This window comes from Numenius arquata, chromosome 10, assembly GCF_964106895.1.
Source record: "Numenius arquata chromosome 10, bNumArq3.hap1.1, whole genome shotgun sequence".
In the NCBI taxonomy this organism is placed as follows: domain Eukaryota; kingdom Metazoa; phylum Chordata; class Aves; order Charadriiformes; family Scolopacidae; genus Numenius; species Numenius arquata.
This window is the reverse complement of record NC_133585.1, coordinates 34,398,083-34,417,574: the sequence shown is the minus strand read 5'-3', so window position 1 is coordinate 34,417,574 and position 19,492 is coordinate 34,398,083. Positions and strand designations below refer to the sequence as shown.

The following is a 19,492-nucleotide window of genomic DNA, read 5'->3' as shown; positions in this document are numbered from 1 at the left end:
TGATAAAAGAACACTTCATTAACTCCTGGTAAGAGCAAAAAGAGGAATTCTCTTCCACTTGGAAAATTTATGCCTCTGTACAGAGCCCCTTCTTCTTTGCCTGGTGTGTTGACAGCTCCCCCTTCTGTTCCAATCGACTTCAATCACCTTTCGGAGCATACACATACTTTCCATTAGTAAGAAACTGGTATACTTTCTAAGAAAGGGCAATCTGTATTATGTCCCATGCCCCTTAATATATGCAGGTTAAAATACCATGCATACATTTTAGAAGAGAAATACAACTTGACGACAAACACCACAAACCATAATCCATTCCCAGAAGCTCTACTTCTTCTATTAAAAGCCCTTCCAATTACAGCACTTAGTAGTGTTTCAATACAAAAATTACTTCCTTTGTCCCAATTAACATTTGTATTTAAGCCTGCTTTCAAAAACATTTATATTTTATATGAAACAGTATAGAAAGAATCCAAGAAGTAAGTATTAGACACAAAGAATCACCTCTCAGCTCGGTGCTCTGTGGAGCACTTAGTGATAAAATTAGTTACCATCTTGTACTGTGTTTATGTTGAAGTTATGTCACTATCCCAGTATGTTACTTAGTTTGGCACTACAGCCTCAAAATCAGAGGACCCTCCAATGGGTTCGTCAAGCAGAAAAGCGAATTAAAAACCAGGCTCTGCAGTTGCTCAACGTGCTCCAGTAGTCTGCTACACACAATACCACCACCAGCTGACAAAACCTCACTAGCCTAAGCTTTTTCGGGTATTTGCAGAAAAAAACCAGCAATGTACCTTCAAGAAAAGACTGGAAACTGAGGATTTAAAGCTTCAGCTTGCACCTCCTCCTTCAGTAGATTGAATACCTGGGAAAGGGGGATTTGGGACAAACCCCAATTGACAGCTCTTCCTCTCAGCTAGCTCTGGGCATGTTTCCTGTGCAGCTCCAGGTTCCTCAGGGCGCCAAGCAGAGGCAGCGGCTGCTCACTGTGGGTATGCTACAGGGGATGGCAGGGCAGCAGGCCACACTGGCAGCCCTGCTCCTAAGCCCACTGCTGTTAGTAGCCTATAGGTCTGAGACAAAACACCTTGCATCTCCATTACTAGACACTGTATTAGAGAAGGTAAGATGGAAGAACTGCACTTTTTGCTCAATATGTAAGGCAGTAAGCCAACGGGAAGCCCTTGAACTTTGTGAGAATTCAATCCAGGATTTAGCCCAGCTATTTAAAAATAATAACAAAGGAACAATGAAAACTCTCTACTGACTGTGAGGGAGATACCTACATGAGGGTAGCACTGTTCTTTTTACTCGGAAACTTCACGTTCGCCCACGATGAACCAGGAGCTGACCCTGCCTATTCGCTTCAGCCCATCTGCCAGGCCCGAGAGCTTCCACCTTGACGCCCACCTGAGCATGGGGACGCCAAGGAGCCCAGCTCTCCCTAGGCCACAGAGCAGCCTGGAGGCCCTCCCTCCTCTGAGGAGAGATACCAGGAACCGCGCAAGGCGATCAGCAAGGGGGATATTTTTCAGCCACCGGGTCGAGGTGACAAGCTCCGCCACCAACGCTTCAGCCGCCGCCGGACGCCCCACAGCGCATGCGCCGTAACGGCTGCCGGGGAAACGGGCACCCACGGCCCTGCGCATGCGCGGCGTCCCCCTGCCCGGCCGTGAGCGCGATTGCGTCAGACGCAGCCTCGACCTGGGGCGGGGCGTGAAGTGCAGGGGGGTAACGGCGCGATTTTTCAAAATGGAGGCGCTGGGGGAGGGGAGCGGCCGCTGGGCCCGGCAGCGAGCGGGCCTGGGCCGAGGCGGGCGGCGGAGGGCGCCGTGATGGGGAGTGGCGGCCCTGAAGAGAACCTATAGCGGGACACAGGGAGAGCGGCCGGCGCCATGGCGACTTGCATCGGCGAGAAAATAGAGGTGAGGAGGCCAGCCGCTGGGCGCCCCGCCATTTGCCCGCACGGGCCAGGTGGAGGCTCGTCCCTGTCTCGCTTGTGGGAGGCGGCTGCGGGGTGGCGAGTGCGGCTCCTTCCCAGGGACCTGGCCCCGGGCAGCTGCCTTGGGGCTGGGCTGTGAAAGGGCCCAGGCGCTCAGTGTTGGCGGGGCGGGCGGCGGTCGCTGCCCAGCCGCTGCCATAGCAGCGGGAGGCGGGGGCGGGTGTCTGTCGTCCACCCTGGAGCGGCGGGAGAGAGGGCGGGAAGGTGGCGGCGCCGAGCCGCCCCCGGGTGGCGGCAGTGCCAGTGCGAACCGGCCGCCGGGCGAGGAGGATGATGCTGAGCCGCCGAGCCCCGGAGAGCTCCGTCCAGGTACCCCCCTGGGGGCGCCTGAGGTTTGCCCCGGCATCGGGGGTGTGGAGCCTCCCTGTCTCTTGCGGGAGGGAGGGTCTGCATCGGGAGAGAGTCTTCAAAGCCTGGGCTGGAGCTGACGGCTATGGTTTATTGTTGTGTTGTAGGATTTCAAAGTGGGGAACCTCCTGGGTAAGGGCTCCTTCGCAGGGGTCTACAGAGCAGTATCCCTGAAAACCGGTCTGGAAGTGGCTATCAAAATGGTAAGGAAGCCGGCCAAGGAAGTCTCAGTTTTCTGAGAGACTGAACAAGCAAGTTAACAAGCAGCTGGTTGAGGTTACGCAGCTGGGCGTTCATACCTGGATTGCTTATTTGTATGTAACTGATATTTAGATGAGGTTTTGATCCTACAGTACAACCAAATATCTGTATTGCTAATTAATAGAAATGCTTACAGTGCTATTAAAAGAACTTAAGCCCAAATCTTCAACATGTCCACACCCAATCAGCCGTATAATTCTAATTCAGAAATCTATGACCACAAAAACTTCATTTAGAATCACTGTGGCTGGAGGGGTTATGGAAAAAATGCCTTGAAAAATTTCCCTCGCTGCCAGGACAGACTTTGTGAAGGAAACTTGCGCATCACAGGTGTTTTGCCATATTCACTTATCTATAGTACTCCTATTTAGTGGCTTTTCTAGTATTAACTATATTTAGCATATCTGCCTGGCAAAATCAGAATTAGGTTTCACTGCTTAAGCATTTCAGAAAAAATTCTGATTAATGTTAGTATTGAAAATGTTAAACTTGTCTACTTTCAGACAGTTGTGTGTTCTTCCACTTATCAGTGATACTCGCTCATTAGAAGCGTGTAGTAGGTTAAACTATGTGAATACTTGCTTATACTTAGAATTTATCAGGCAAAGACACGTTGAACATCTAAAATTTCAAGTTCACTTGAAACTAACATGTATGTAATCAATGTTGCAGTGCTTGAAAACTGTTCTGTGATCCATTTACAGATAGATAAAAAAGCCATGCACTTGAAACTAACATGTATGTAATCAATGTTGCAGTGCTTGAAAACTGTTCTGTGATCCATTTACAGATAGATAAAAAAGCCATGCACAAAGTTGGAATGGTACAGAGAGTTCAAAATGAGGTGAAGATACATTGTCAGCTAAAGCATCCCTCTATACTTGAGGTAAGAATTGTGTTTTTGTAGGGGACTCTATATGTGACTTGCCGCGTAGTCTACAAAATGTATTTAAATCTTTTTATTGCTTTATGTTCTAGCTTTATAACTATTTTGAAGATAGCAACTATGTGTACTTGATACTTGAGATGTGTCACAATGGGGAAATGAGCAGATACATAAAGAACAGAAAGAAACCCTTTTCAGAAGAAGAAGGTGAGATATATTTTTTTCTGCGTAGCTTTCTTTTGTATTAATGTTTTGGCTTATTCAATAAATATTTAATTCTAGTGAAAGGATAGTTAAAACTACCATCCCTCTGAACCAGTTTGCATAGCTTAAAATCTTGTGGTAAGTGAGAATCTAGAGACTAATTACGATTACACATACTCTCCTGAATTTCTGTATACTTTTGTTTCTGTTTATGCCATTTTACAATAGTTTGTGCTATTTGAGGTTTAAAAGAATAGGCAGTGAACTTACAAGGCAGAGGTATATAGACGGTAGAGCTTACCTTTGTACATAAAATTATGTTGAAGTAGAGGTCAAGACTGGGAAATTCCACAGAGGAAAACTGGCAACTTCACATCCACAGATCTGCTTGCTTTGCATGTCTTCGCCTCAGTATTACTGTATTACTTGTCACCATTTAGAAAGCCTTCCAGATTATAGTTTGCCTTGTATAGTATTGTTGGAAATATTTACTGTGTTCCAAGGTGTCTGGAAATGAAGGTAATGCAGGTAGCAGTGTTGTTTTAAGGCTGGGTCAGCAAGAAATATTCCATTTGACAATCATCTAGATTTTTTGAAGGACTGGCAACTGAGGAGAAATTCTACTGTGGTTTTACTTCTGTTTCTTATGGAAAGTACTGAAAAATCCAATCTTTCCTTGAGAGCTCATTGTAAGAGTAATTCTAAAACTTCTTAAATTGGCAGTGTTCCTCCTTTGAATAAAGTTTTGGGAAAAATTTTTTTTTCCAAAATTTCTAATTGCACTTAAGAATTTACTAATGTTTAATTTTCTTACAGTTGAGTCAGTGGATTTCAGTTAGAATGTGGGCCACTGAGAGCCTAACCAGAACAGTGCAATTAAAAAAAAATAGCAAAGCAAGGTGCTGTGTATGTTTGAGGGCACAGCCAAACAAGCTGATCTGGATTCAGTGGTTATTGCCTCTGCTGCTTCCAGACTTACCATGCTGGTCATTGCTTGTGCAGTTCTTCCGGTTTACCTGCTTCTCTATCAGTTTCTAATCTAATTCTGTGAAACTATTATATATATTTTGTGGAACCCGGATCACAGGACTGGATTAAAGGGGTACAGCTATACAGGCACCATCTGTTTAGTTCAGATCTTCTCCAGCAAAAATAGTTCATCTGATGGTACCTTACTTCTAAAAGCTGATAAAACCATTGACCTGGATAAAGAAGTCTTTCTCTTCAGGAATAGTTACTACTAATGGTTGTTACTCACCAGTCTTTGCCCTCTGCTAAAAGGAGGAGGATTGTAAATTGTTTGCTCTAGAGAGAATAATTCTGAAAATTGCTGTAATTGCAACATCATAATAAATGATGCTGTTTCAGCCTGGATGAGGTTTTGTTATTCCTGCTGTAAGCTAAAGCTCTTGAATATTCCCTGAATTTCTAATGTAATAGAGCAGAAGGACTATCCCAGTATCGTGAACTTGGACGTTTTTGAGAAATTCATATACTACTAGCTGTGCCAGTTTGCTAATGATAAATATAATCCAGATTGTCTCTTATATTCTGTAATCTCCAAATAGTGAAGCTGATTGATTTTGTGTAGTTGCTGTTTCTGAAAGTGTGGAGCAACTTAACTTTTAAAATTCTTAAGAATCTAATTTTAAAAAGTTTAGGCCAATTGAAAATCTCTAGTCCTGTTTACATTGTTCTGTTAGCAAAGAAACAAATCTGATTACTGCATTACAGAACAATTATGAACTGTCTTAGGACATGGTCATGCTGTATTGCTTAAAGCAAAAAGCAGAAAGTTAATTTCAATCTCGGTAGCATGACACTTAAACATCCTTCTAACATCCTCATTATTTAAAAAAATAAAGGCAAGACCAATAGCAGATTTCAAGAAGTTATTTTCACAGCTATGATTTCAATTATATGACTAAAGATTATATGACCATCTGGTTTTGTGTTTTGACAGCCCGACACTTCTTGCATCAAATTATCACGGGTATGCTGTACCTTCATTCTCATGGAATACTGCACCGGGACCTCACCCTTTCTAATATCTTACTCACCAATAACATGAATGTCAAGATTGCTGATTTTGGACTAGCAACTCAGCTGAAAATGCCTCATGAAAAGCATTACACCATGTGTGGAACTCCAAATTACATTTCTCCAGAGATAGCCACAAGGAGTCCACATGGACTTGAATCTGATGTGTGGTCTTTGGGCTGTATGTTTTACACTCTTCTTATTGGAAAGCCACCTTTTGACACTGACACAGTCAAGAACACGCTGAATAAAGTAGTATTAGCAGATTATGAAATGCCAGCCTTCTTATCGAGAGAGGCACAAGACCTTATACATAGGTTACTTCGCAAAAATCCAGCAGATCGCTTGAGTCTTTCCTCAGTGTTGGATCATCCTTTTATGTCCAGGTGTAGCTCAGCACGGAGTAAAGATTCAGGAACTTCAGAAGATTCCATGGACAGTGGAAATGCTACCATCTCTACAACCTTTACAGGCTCTTCCAGCATCAGTACCAGTGGTTGCCTGAAGGAAAAGAAGAAACTGTTAGTTGGACAACCACTCCCAAATAAAATCACTTTTTTCCCTAAAAACAAGAATTCCAGTGATGCTTTATCAGTAGATGGAAGCGGTTCTTTTCATCAGTGGGGAATTCAGGGAAAAGAAGTTGGCATAACTGGTAGGGGAAGAACCATGCAACTTGCTGAAGAGAGACCACATTCCCGCTACCTCCGAAGAGCCCACTCTTCAGATAGGTCTGGCACATCCCATAGTCAGACTCAAGGCATATTGAATATTGTTGAGAGATGTCACTCTATGGAACTGCTTTCTAAGCCTAAAGTAGGAACAAGGGAAAATACAGAATACTTTTCACCTGCGAACAGCTATACTGATATAGGAGAAATATTTAAGGAGAAGACATCTAGTAGTTCTGGCTCTTTTGAAGGGCAAATATCTCCACCTGTAAAAGATCAACCACAGTAAGGATCTGTTTTTATTAAGATGAAATTTACAGCTGCCTTATGTTATATGCATGATTTTTCCTGTAGCTAAGCCATAGTAAGTGCCAAAAGTATCTATGCTTGTAGCTTGAATACCAAACAGGAGAGGGTGATCGCTGATGCTGTTGCTATATAGAGGTTTACCTCCTCACTGTCCCTGTCTTTAAGTTCATAGATGCAGTGCATCAGCTAGATAGATCATAGCTTTTATTTATGCTGGTAATAACTATTATTCACTTATTTCCATGCGTGGCAAGTTGAGTATTTCTTTCCCTGCAGTAACTGTAGTAGAGAGCCTTGCTAATTGCTCTTTGTAGAAGAGACATAGACTAGTGTAGAAGGCATTCTGAATGTGAGTACCAACAGTTTTACTTGCTGCTCTGTTGGTTATTTTTTTTTTTCCTGTTATGCTTAGACATGGTAAAGGAAAAAGAACAAACAAACAAAGTAAGTATAAGATAGATGCAAGAGGCTCTCCTATGTATAACTATAGTTAGCCTGCACAGCGATCCTAAATGCAAGGTTGTAAGACCTAAATTAGGTGCTTATATCCTGGGGGAGCGAGGGTGAGGGGCTGGGTGATAACTAAGTTTCACCAATGCTTAAGTAGTGATCACTGCAGAAAGAAAGTACAGACAGGTACAGGCTAGGGAGACAGAAAATCTCACAGGAGTTTAGTGTGAATTTACAACAGATCAGTGATTCTACCATAACTATTCTTGTGTGTATTCTTCATTGTTCACCATGTGGATTATAGCTTGAGTTGATCTCTGACTACACATATGTCATTTTCTAAAAAGCTGGTCAAAAATCTTTATAATCTTTGGGATTTACTGTATTTATACAAACTCAAATTATTTTAGGTGATTGCCTACATATATCAGCTGCATATTTGTTACGCTGAATGAGATCCACTGGGGTCATGGGTGCCGTCCTTATGTCTTCTCTGATGTTGTCTCCTATACTGTGAATTAAGAACTAGATGTAAGAACAGCCACTGCTGGCTGTATTATCAGTGACTGTTTTTGTTCGTATGTCAGTTCTAAGAGTCTACTGGTGAATGCTAACAAGCTCTAATGCTCTAAGCTGTGTAGAGCTGCAAAATGCCACCTGTATTTCTTATGTGTTCTAAAAGTGGTGTTGTTTCTGCAACTGTAACATCATAACTTTTGTTGTGCAAGTATCTTTGATGTAATCTTCATTACATGTGTAACTTTTATTTTGCAGCTCGAATTATCTCTGCCCAATGAAGCCCCAGGTTGGTTTGTTAGAGCGGAAGTCCCAGGCTGAAACAATGCAGCAGTGGCTTGGAAGCACGCAAACAAACGGTGTGTTACTAATCAGTTGTGTGTCTTTGCACTCAAGTTGGATTAATGACTTGTAACAGTTTCTGTGGGGTTTCCTCTGTTTTATTTTTTTAAAATCGTGACAAAAGGGGTATCTGTATGGCAAAGTAATTGTGATATCAGAATATAATGCTGGTATCCTAAATAACAGCAACTGGAGCTAACAGAGGCTACTGTAGACAGCCTTTTTTTCTGAATTAACAGCATGAGAGAGGCTCTACACTGATTTGTCACTGAAAAAACTGACATGTTATTGAAAGAGGCAAATGATTTCCAGCATCACTAACCTGTAGGCTCATTCTTAAGTAAGAAATATCCTGTTGAAAGAACTGTTTTGTTTTCTGTCTTGGACTAAACTGTAACATTTTAGTTTCCTGAGGTAGGAATTAATTTCAGAAGGTTTTGTAGTTAGCGTTCCTCTTAAGCTGATGGGTCATTATAATGAGCTGTATGCAACTGACTTCATAAGAGTGAAGAAATTGCGCACTGAATTGGAATACTTAGCTTCCTAAAATGAGGTCGTTCTCTTGTAGTATTTTAGCCAAAAAAAAAAAAAGAAGAAGAAAATGCAATTCTAGAACATGTCCTAATTATCCAGCTGTGACCTGAAATGTGTTAAGTATAAATACGTGACAAAAGGTTGTCAGGTGGCTCAAAAGTCCTGTTAATTTAGTTGTGCAAATACACCTTAAGAGAAAATAGGACCTCAGTGAATGAAAAAGATAATTAAGCTGCAGAAGGAGGGGTGGAGGAAAGGACAAAAGACACAGAAGGGAAGGAGGTGTTCTTTGTCATGCATCATGTTACATTATTTGTAAATGATGTAATTTAATCATAAAACTAAATCACAAATCCATTCTGGCCTTTTTTTGTTTTGATATTACTGGACTCCTTCCCTTCCTTTCTACAGGGAATGGGAATCGTATAACATATGGTCTGACTAGTCCTATTTAATTTTTAGTCCCTTCTCAACTGTTCTGCAACATGGCAGGAGGAGTGCAATACTTCTGTGGGTGAGGCAAAAGTTGATCAAGGCCTTAACTGCTTCTCTAGTTTTGATTTTTATAGGAAGTTTAAATATAAAAAAAGGCTTTTGTCTTTTAAGAAGTGACTGGAAATAAAACAAGGGTTTCAGAGCGTGCATTTAATACCTTGAGTATGGAAACCTCTGGTTGATGCTAAAACACTACTTAGATATGCTGAAATTTAAATGAAGCTTGCTATTAGCGGTTATCTGAGCGGCAAGTAAACTGTTTCAACAGATTAAACTATCTCGTCAACTAATTCCTGTTTAAATATCCGTTTGAAATATTAGTATTTATAAATGGTTTTGCAAAATGATTTGATATATGTTAAGACTGAAGGTCATCATAACTGAAATCTAGTAACAGTTTAAGTAGCACTGGAATTTTGTTAGCACTGGTATTGATTGGTATTGAAGTCATATCCTAATGATTTGGGCTGAGGATTAAAGAAATCCCATTCTCCACTTAAATAAGCCTTCTAAGATGATATATTGAAAAGCTTTTTAAAAACAATAGCTTTTTTTCTTCTGACTGTGACTCTTTGAATCTACAATGTACCTTTCTGATGCTTTCAGTTCTGCTGAGACCACCTGCAGACCTAACTGGCAACAATAATGCACATGGAGGTTTTCAGTATCATCTGGATGTGCAGCAAGATGCATCAAGAAATGCCTGGAACACCTTAAAAGATAAAAGGAATCATGATGCATCCGTCGACTGTCCCCGTTCTTTAAACCAGAGAAACCCAAAAAAATATGTCCCTGCAGTTCTCTGCAAACCTGAGAAAATTCAGCTATCATCTTCTACATGTGGCCCTTGGTCAACTTCAGAACAAAACCAAACGTGGGGCAAAGAACCACCAGCACATCAGAAACCTACACTGCGAAGTATAGTATCACCTCTCAACGCTCACAGGCTAAAAGCAATCAGGCAAAAAACAAAAAACGCAGTGGTATGTATCAGTTCTTAATATAGAAACAAATATTAAATATAGTGTGTCTATCTCTTAAAAAATCATCTGGTAAACTGGAAGCATTTGTTTTTAGAAAACTTAGTCTATAGTAATTTAATTTTAAGTTATATTAGTAAGATGCATCTTAATTTTTGGCAAATAGTGATATGGCATTGCTTTTAGCTTGCAAGCAAAGAAACCGTAGGTAGAGATAACAAATATTAAGTGCATCCTACAGTTCTAAAACTCTGTACTGCTTGGCTGTACACTTGCATTTAAGATTTTAACTATGTCAAACACATCAAACGCTTTTACACATTTGATAAATAACTGGACTAGAAATTAAAACAGTCTTGCTCTCGAGTAAAAACTTAAGTCTTTTTCCTATAGTGCTGCTTTTTCCCTGTCTTGTTGGTGGGAAAGCAAAACAAATTTTGTTAATTCTTACTGACCACATAAATTTTCTGTGTGGCTTGTTCCTGGCATCACCTTTTTGCCTTTTGTTCCATTTCTTACAGTCTCACTCATCCCGCTGTTTCCCACCCCCCAATTTCTTTTTTTTAAAAAAGAACATAATAGAGCTGATCTGTCTTTGTTTGATTTGTCACGTAAGAAGCCACACCTTCGCGGACCAGGCTTATAACCTTCAGTCATGTTGAAGTGTTCTGTTTTAATAGCAGTAATAGCAAAAGCTAAGGTAAGAAGCATTTATAAGTTTGTGATGCATTTGAGGAGGAAGAAAACCATTTTTTAAAAGCACTTGTGGAAAGAAATGTTATCTTTTCTTACCAGGAAGTAAAGGTCTTTGTTTAACTTGTATATTTAATGTATTTTAGGTGAGCATTCTAGACACCGGGGAAGTGTGTATGGAGTTTCTAAAAGAACACCATTCACAAGAACTTGTGAAAGAAGTTCTCAGAATATCTTGTGACGGAAATGTGGTATGTCTTCAATTTCTTCACTGTTGTATAAAGGGCTTAGAGTAGTCTGTTCTTTCAGAGTTTTTTAATTTTCATGTAAAGAATTATTTGTTTGGAAATGCAATGTTTGCACATGCACAGGTCTAAACTCCTTTTCTTGCCCCCCCCCCCCCCGCCCAGTACTGCCATACAAAGATAGGTAAGCAAGCAGTTATTGGAGTTGACTTTTGGAATAGGTGAAGTATTGCTGAAAAAAATGCTTTTGTTAATGCTTATATTACTTAGAGGAATAGAGCGCTCATGGTAAATTATGGTAATTAAGCTGTGACTTATTTCCATACCTGTTAAAAGTAGGGAGTGCTGTAGCAAGTTGCAACTGTAAACACATTTTTTCCCCTTTTTGTAGATTGCAGTTTATCATCCAAATGAAGGAAGAGGTTTCCTTCTTGATGACAGACCTCCTGCTCCTCCTGAAGATATCTCTGTGTATAATTTTGACAACTTGCCAGGTAACCTGAAATTTACTTTAAAATGATGATGACTAATGTGATTTTTAGGTGAATCTTGTTTGGGACTTTTTAGCTTTTAGCCACTACTTCTAAGATAATTGTGAAGATAAAACTCTTTTCAGAATAAGATTCAAACTACAGTTTAACTGGAAACTATTTTGAAATTTCATGAGAGTGTAAATCCACAGGTTTTAATTCATTTTGTAGGGAAGTTATAAGGAGTCACTTGCCCCTTTACAATGTAGCGTAGTAAAATTAAAGCTTTCATAACCTTTTCCTCATTCATATTGGAAGCTGTTTGAATATGAGTGGAAGAAATATTATCAAGTCGTTTTTAAGACATCAACTTTACTTTGTGCTTCCTAACACTCATAACTTGGGGAGGAAGAGGAAAATATATATTTGAAAGTCTCGACAGTGTTTAATGGAGGCAGATGAAAAACAAATATAAGCTAAGATCTTAAGAGACTCTAATAATTAGACAACAAAGACAGGTTTTACCTGAAGCCAGCTTGACCATGATATCTAGTTAAATGGTATATGCAGCACTTTACAATGTTGTTTAGGTTCTGAAATATGTTAATTGAAGCTATTCAAGTGAAGCTATTGAAGATGCTCACTTTTCTAAAAGTTGGTGGAAATAAGTCAGTTTCTTTGCACATACTTCTGTAAAGTACTTAAATATTATTCACAACCTTCAGCTATGAAATACATTTTTAAATTGCTTCTCTCTAAGCTGGTGCACAGTGTTTAATCTGATGATTTTTTGATACAAGTTTTTAAATCTTCTTTTCCAGAAAAGTACTGGAAAAAATACCAGTATGCAGCTAAGTTTGTGCAGTTGGTAAGAACAAAAACCCCCAAAGTTACGTTCTACACAAGATACGCCAAGTGCATGTTGATGGAAAATTCACCCACTGCAGATGTTGAAATTTGTTTTTATGATGGTATGTATTCATTTTTGCAATTATGCCAATAGTTATGTCATGTTATTAAAGCTGCACTAAAATACTGCTAAACTCTAAACAGGGAACGCGTCAGGTTAAAGAAAATACTAGAAACACTTACTATTTTTTTGCCACTCTGCCTTTATTCTAGCAGTTGCAGATCAGTTTATTATTTTAGTTCCTTGCCGATATTTTTTTCAGGGAGTAGGTTGCAAACGTTACTTAAATTATGCCTTGTTTTTATGCATGAGCTCTTTTTTACATCTACATTTGACAGTTAACCTCCTTAGTGACAGGTATGTCCCTACTCCCAGCTTCGCATTGTTACCAGAGGTAATTGGTATCACCAAGAGCACTTACTGCAGAAAGCAATTTGCTGCCTCTTCCAACTCTGCCTTTCATAAACTAGACTGCACTGACAATTCTTTCTTGCTATAGACTGCTGTCCACTAGTGTGATTTGTCACCTGCATAGATGGACTCCAACAGGACTTATGACAAAAAAACCCCAAAAACTTAACAGCTCTGTGATTTGGTGTGGAACTGCTATTGAAAGAATGGGCAGCTTTTTTTTAAAAACCATGTTCAAATACTCATAGAGCCTACTTAGCCAATTTTTGGCAATACTGTGAGAGATGTTAATTTTGTCTCAGATCAATCATTAGAAAGGTAGTTCTTAAAATATGTAATAAATGCATATTTATGAATAATTCGGCCTATTTACATAGTGATCTTTGGCTACAGAGGGCATTCTGTTAACATCGCAGTCCCAGTTGAAGTACCTTTTTATTTCTGGTAGACAGAGATCATACGGGACTGGCTTTTGTCTTGCAGTAATTAAGTCACTGAGATACACCTCAGTAGAGTAGAATGTAATAGCAGAAATCTGTGTTTTATAGATGCTGGTATCTTATACAATTCACACTAGAAATTTTTACGTTTTCTTACAGGAGCAAAGATACACAAGACAGCTGGTATAACTCGAGTGATTGAAAAATCGGGGAAATCCTTCACTTTGAAAGGAGAAAGCGAAGCAGGTTTGAAGAAGGAAATACAAGCTTATATGGATCATGCGAATGAGGTAAACTGTTTTATATAGACCTTTTCCACTGCAGAGCAACTTTCTAAAAACTCAGTTTCTCTTTCACAAATGTGCCTCTGATGTTGGTTTTCATATTTTTCATTACACTAATAAGGAGGGATGACAAAGTGGGGTTTTTTTGAAAGAGCAAATGTTAATGTAAAGGTAAGTGTAACAATGTCTTGCAATGAAGATTGTTAGATGAAATTCTTACTAGTGTGTAAAGCATGTTTGCCTGTCTGGTAAAAGAATTAATCAGGACAGATGAAGCTGCTTTATACAACTTTTTTTTTTTAAAAAAAAAAAAAAGGCAAAACAAAACACACAACCCCAAACTCCCCAGAAGAACCCAAACACAAAAACCTGCCAGGTGTTTAACTGGCCTGCCTGCTGTGCTTTGCATCTCTTGTTTCACATCACCCAATTAGCAGTCACAAGAGTAGTTTGGCTGTTTTTTTTGTCTATGAACTTAGGAAACAGTAAAATACAGTATAAATTTCCTATTCAGTCTTCCTTATGTTCTGTTATTTTCTAGAATAGAATTCAGGGGTCTCCTAATCCCCCATCTAGTCCTGCTAAAAGGAGAGGAGATGTGATCATTAAGAGTGTAATTCCAGATATGCTGAAGTTACGAGGGAGTCTCATTGTACATGAGCGCAGCTATTATCGATACTCACTAACACTGAAAAAAGCACTTCCTTGTGTAGGCTCACCTGCCACGCTAAACACGTATGAAATAATTATACTGTTCGCAATTAAAAAGTTTAACAAGCTCCTTCTAATTCCAGGGACATCGTATATGCCTTGCACTGGAATCTGCTGTTTTGGAAGAAGAAAAAAGGAGTGAAAGTGTTCCATTTTTTCCAATAATTGTTGGAAGGTAATATTTTCACTTGAAAATACTTTTGCATTTGAATATTCCCACTAAGCAGCTAATGTTTGCAGTAGCTGGTGTTGTTTGAGGCTTATAGTCATTAGCAAGATAAATAGTAACTTGATAGCATGTATGAACACCTTATTTTGGACCTGCAAAGCCTCCTTTGATACCAGGACAACATACACTTGTGGATTTAGACTAAACCAGGCTAACAGTTTGTGTGTGTAAAAACAATTCTGTGGAAGACCAGCGCTATCAAGTGCTTTGCACAGTTCATGATGAACTGAAGGAAAAGCTACTTCTCACTTGTTTCTTTAGTCCCTTTTGGTCAGACCTTTTCCCAATTGGTCTCATTATTTTTCCAGAAAACCTGGCAACACTGAATCTCCACAGGCTGTAGCACCTCCGTTGTTGGACAATACAAACTGTTCAAAAGAAGTTACCGCGCTGGATAGAAATATAGCTGCCAGTTCTACTCCAGTTCAAACCCCAAACCGTACTCCTTCTGTAAGTACACAAGAACATACAGTGGAGACTGCTGTCCAGTAGGAATTCAAATATTGCTGTTTTATAATGGAATTACATTTGGATGGCCATAGGCTTTTATTAGCTACTTGTGAGCATCTTGACTAGAAATGTTAACTTTAACTTTTTTATCTGGATTTAGATCATCTGGAAAATCAAAATCCTCTAAAACTTTAACAAAAATGACTCCTTGGAACATAATTTGAGAATTGCTTACTTAGGTTATACAGCAGAGCCTTCAGTTTGTTTTGGAGAGCACTGATGTGCCCTCAGGCCTGTATATCAAATAGTAGTCACAAAGGATATTAGCACTTGAAGCTACTGTTCTGAAATAATCAAGGGTTAATGTGTATTTAAAAAAAAAAAGTGTAAGTGTAGATATATGTATAGCCAACAAGGCTTTGTGTGCAATTTCATCCAGTTCGTTTAAAAGACCCACCAAGCTTCAATTGCTACATCACAGCTCTGACACAGCTCCCCCAGGTGACTGAATTACACTGGGGTCTTGGCACACTCGGTTTGTATCATCTTAACTCTGCTGAATTTACGTGGGTTTGCATCTCTGTTGTTTGATTGTGTAGCAGTTGTCCTTAGTGCAGAATCTGCTGGGTTCCACTTGCCTGAAATGAACCTGGCAACAAAAATTCCTTAGGGCTTTAGTACTAGTGTTGATTTTTACAGTGACTTAAGGTTACCCATCAGCAGAGCTCTGACTTGGACGTTCAGCATTCAGACCCATTCTTTGTTTGCCATATAGCAAACACTTAGCTCTTTGTCAGACTTTCACTGTTCGCTTCTCTTCTGAGGTATGTATTTCTAAGCAAAATAACACCATAGCTGGTTGCCTTTCCATGTTACTCTTGACTCTGCAGCAGTTTTATACTTGAACTAGATCTGTATATCCTGAGGTACAGCTTGTTGTTTCTTTCAGGTTCCTGTAATTATCTGGACCCCAATCTCTTTCCTGACCAAGCTCTCCTATTTCAGAGGCATCCCCTGACTTGCATCTTTTCACTGAACCCCGACTCTTAAATACTGCTAAGCACACCACCTCCTCTCTGTCAGCTCTGGGACTATGGGAGGAGGTACTGGAGTAGTAGAACTTTAGGAGAAACATCTCTGCTTCTATAAGACAGTAGTGGTGGTGATGTCCTAAAGGCCTTTGATCCTCTGTTACTCTTAATTCATAACGTTTGTCTCTCTAAACCTGCATCGGACTCTGTATGTGATGTATAATTCTCCTATTCATGTTTCATAGTCTATTTCCAATTAATACCAATGTCCATATTTTTGTAAAATATTGGCCAACTTGTCATCTGAATGAGGGCTGGTTTATAATCTAACACGTGCTGAATGTTTTTCCTGAAGATGAACAGGGTTTTTTGACAGTCAAATAAGGAAAAATGGGGGTTTAAGTAGAAAAGTCTGCTTAGGGAAAGTGATTCCTTTGTGAGTACAGGGAAGTGGTAGAAAAACTGTCACGATACTGAGATAGTCATATGAAATCCTGTGGGGTTTTTATAATGTAATGCTCCTATATGATGCATATAGGCTAAATCTGTCTGTATGAAAAGATTAAGTGCTAATTGACGACTGTAGTTGGTACACAATCGGTTGGATTAATACTAAGGGTGCTAATACTGGGCATTTCTGGGTTTTAGGTGGTGTCGTTTGAAAAGCCTGCATTTATGACTAACACTGCTGAAGCTACATGCTCCTCTGTTCATCAAACGGAATGCAGTCCAAATTCAGCCCAACTTCTAAAGTCTGTCTTTGTGAAAAATGTTGGTTGGGCTTCTCAGGTGAGAAATGAATGCTGATAAAGGGGAGAAGTCTGTTCTTTTTCCTATTAATGACTTAAAAAGATGCATCTCAAGCTTAACTTTGAACTTGATTTGTGAGGAATACACTCAGTTGTGCTCTGCTACGGTGTAAATCTGAAAATTGGTATGTAGAAAGATCCTTCCAAGTAAGTGTCTTAGATACTGTGCTGAACTACGTAAGTAGAAAAAGCCAAAATAATTGTTCAGCACTTCAGTTACCACAATTTTCCTGTGTTTATTATTGCCTATTTTAGTGTGTTCTGTCTTTAAATTTGACTCTAGTAAAAAAATTGAAGCTGTTAAGCTTCTACCTGTTCAGATGTAAAGGTGTTTTTAACAGAGAAATTTTTCCTCTGCTTTTCTGTGGGACCAGCTTTAGATTTAAAACACGGTTCTCTGCAATACAGATGAAGTAAGCTTCCTGTCCTAACAGAAAAAAGTTCGCTTTATATATATAAACTTTAAAATGTATACAGCTGTGAACTCTGTCAAACAGAGCTTCTATTCTATGTTTGGTTCTATTTAAAATTTGTGTAGGAGTGGTTAAGCTAAAGGTACTTCTTGATTTACCTGGAGTTGAAAAGAATGACTAAAGCTGAGTATCTGAAACCTTAGTAAGTCTGATTCTTGAGACTGCATGAGACTATTTACTCCTAAGTAGAATACATGCAACTTTTATCTTTAAAAGTCTGACCAAGATACCTAAGTCACTTCAGCAATTCTGAGAAACTTTCAGCCTCAATTATTAGAAAAATTCTAGGTATGTAATCTTGTGTTTTATGTCCTCAAACCATAATGCAACTTCTCTCGTTAGCTGACCAGTGGAGCCGTATGGGTTCAGTTTAATGATGGATCCCAACTGGTAGCCCAGGCAGGTGTTTCTTCTATCACTTACACGTCTCCAGATGGCCAGACAACTAGGTGAGTCTATTACTGCTAGAAAAATAGTTCTGTTTACTGTCAGCTAAACTTCATAGCTGCTATTCATTTTGTTTTCCAAGTATTAAAAATTAGCTTTTCAATCACTTCTCAGTTGATGAGCTCCAGAACACAGCCACTATTCATGTATAGCCCTTCAAAGAGGGAGGGGGAGAAAAGTAAGGCTTTAATACTTTTTTTTTTTTTTCCCTCAACACTGGCACATAGACCTGAAGTGCTCAGGTGAAGTTTTGTGTATCTTTTGCACAGTGGGTGCTTCCCATACAAATACAGTTGCTCAGTAACATGCTTCCTCTGCAATGTCTTAGACAGTAATACACAGTCTGTTCAGATATTATTGCAGCTTTAAACGTTTAGATATTTGCTTCATCTGAAACACTTTTTTTTTCAGTTAAATACATATAGGGAAGGGAGGGCCTAGATTTAAAGTCATCAAACTCCAATTGATGTGTCTGGATACGCTTAAAATCTACTTGACTTAGTGTTTTACCTATTTACAGGCAAGTTCGGAAATAATTATACTGTCCTGAAATAAAATGAATTATTTCAAGTATCTACATTTTTCTGTGCTTATTTGCCTTCCTAGGTATGGAGAAGACGATAAGTTGCCAGAATACATCAAAGAGAAGCTGCACTGCCTGTCTTCTATTCTTGTGATGTTTACCAATCCTGCTGGTCCCCACTGATTAAAGCAAAGCTGGTGTCAGGACACAAGAGCTTAATAAACTCTCACTGACTTTCAAGTGCTGTGACTGATCTTACTCAGCTTATGCAGAAATTCTTCCAAAAAAAGGAAAGAAAAAAAGGAATGGAAGGGTTGTTCTGTTTGTGTGTAGCAAATTGCTTGTAAAGTGTCATACAAAACATGTTTTTTGTCAAAATGATGGATAAACTTGCTGAAGCAAAACTTTGAGTAATTTGGTTCTAGATAGCATCAGCTTTTTGGAAATAATCTGAATCTGTTGTTTTTTTTTTTTCTTCCCCCACTGCTTACTCGGTGCCAACAATCAAGGAAAATGCATCTGTGCTGTTGAAGTGTTTGTATTTGTAAATAACTTATATTTTTACATCTTATAAGTAATATATGTAAATATGTATATGTTTTATAACTGTTTGTTTTTATTTTTTGTAACAGCAGCTTTAACTTCCCTGCACAAGCATTTTATATAAAAAAAAAAAAATAAATGCAGTGGTAATTGTCCAGATCTATTTATTTGTTTCATGTTCAAGTGCTGGTTTCTTGAGAGCCCTTTCTTCTTAACACTTAAGCTCAATTTATAACAGGAGCTGATCTGGTATCTTACAGCATCCTATGTTGGGAGTGTAGGGGTTGGGTGAAGTTTCAGGAGAAATGATATAAAACTGCTGCACAAAGTTAACTTTAGATACTTTTACCTTGTCTTACACATTACAAATCACAGTTGGCAGCACTAACAGTAGCTTGCTGCTTTTTTTTTTTTTTTTAAAGCATTTTAAGTGTGCTAATTCTCCTGATGGTGCTTATATTCATACTTAAAGAATATTCCAAGTTCACTATAAGGCAGGAGAAAGGCTTAAGCCTGAGTGGAAGAGTGGGATCCAAAAAGGTGTCACTGGGGGGGAGGACGGAGTTTCAGAGGAGCTGAAGGAGGCTGGCATGTGTGGACTAGGCACAATAAACCCAGCTGTAAAACCCTCAGGAGAGAGATGTTTCAATACAGCTTTTCCAAATTTGCAGGCTCAGCTTAGAGCTGAAATAACCTCAGGTCAGTTCTCCTTATTCATCTAGTCTCTAATAGAGACAATCTTGATAATTCTGTCATGTCCAAATCAAGGAAGTAGCTTGCAA

The 19,492-nt window shown here is 39.2% G+C and overlaps 1 protein-coding gene across 3 annotated transcripts; it reads left to right on the top strand.

Moving 5' to 3' along the window:
- The first annotated feature begins 1,898 nt into the window (after window positions 1–1,898).
- Window positions 1,899–18,872, top strand: PLK4 (polo like kinase 4). Of its 3 annotated transcripts, none has more exons than XM_074154729.1 (16): window positions 1,899–1,928; window positions 2,461–2,556; window positions 3,405–3,500; window positions 3,593–3,707; window positions 5,668–6,700; window positions 7,949–8,049; window positions 9,668–10,044; window positions 10,881–10,985; window positions 11,371–11,473; window positions 12,271–12,420; window positions 13,370–13,500; window positions 14,289–14,380; window positions 14,743–14,884; window positions 16,564–16,704; window positions 17,540–17,646; window positions 18,251–18,872. In XM_074154729.1, exons 1-16 carry the CDS (start codon window positions 1,899–1,901, stop codon window positions 18,348–18,350), a joined length of 2,919 nt encoding a protein of 972 aa, XP_074010830.1. In that variant the 3' UTR covers window positions 18,351–18,872. The 3 variants fall into 3 exon arrangements, with proteins under 3 accessions (XP_074010830.1, XP_074010832.1, XP_074010829.1); XM_074154728.1 differs by lacking the exon at window positions 1,899–1,928 and adding an exon at window positions 2,279–2,314; XM_074154731.1 differs by lacking the exon at window positions 3,405–3,500.
- The last annotated feature ends 620 nt before the right edge of the window (window positions 18,873–19,492 follow it).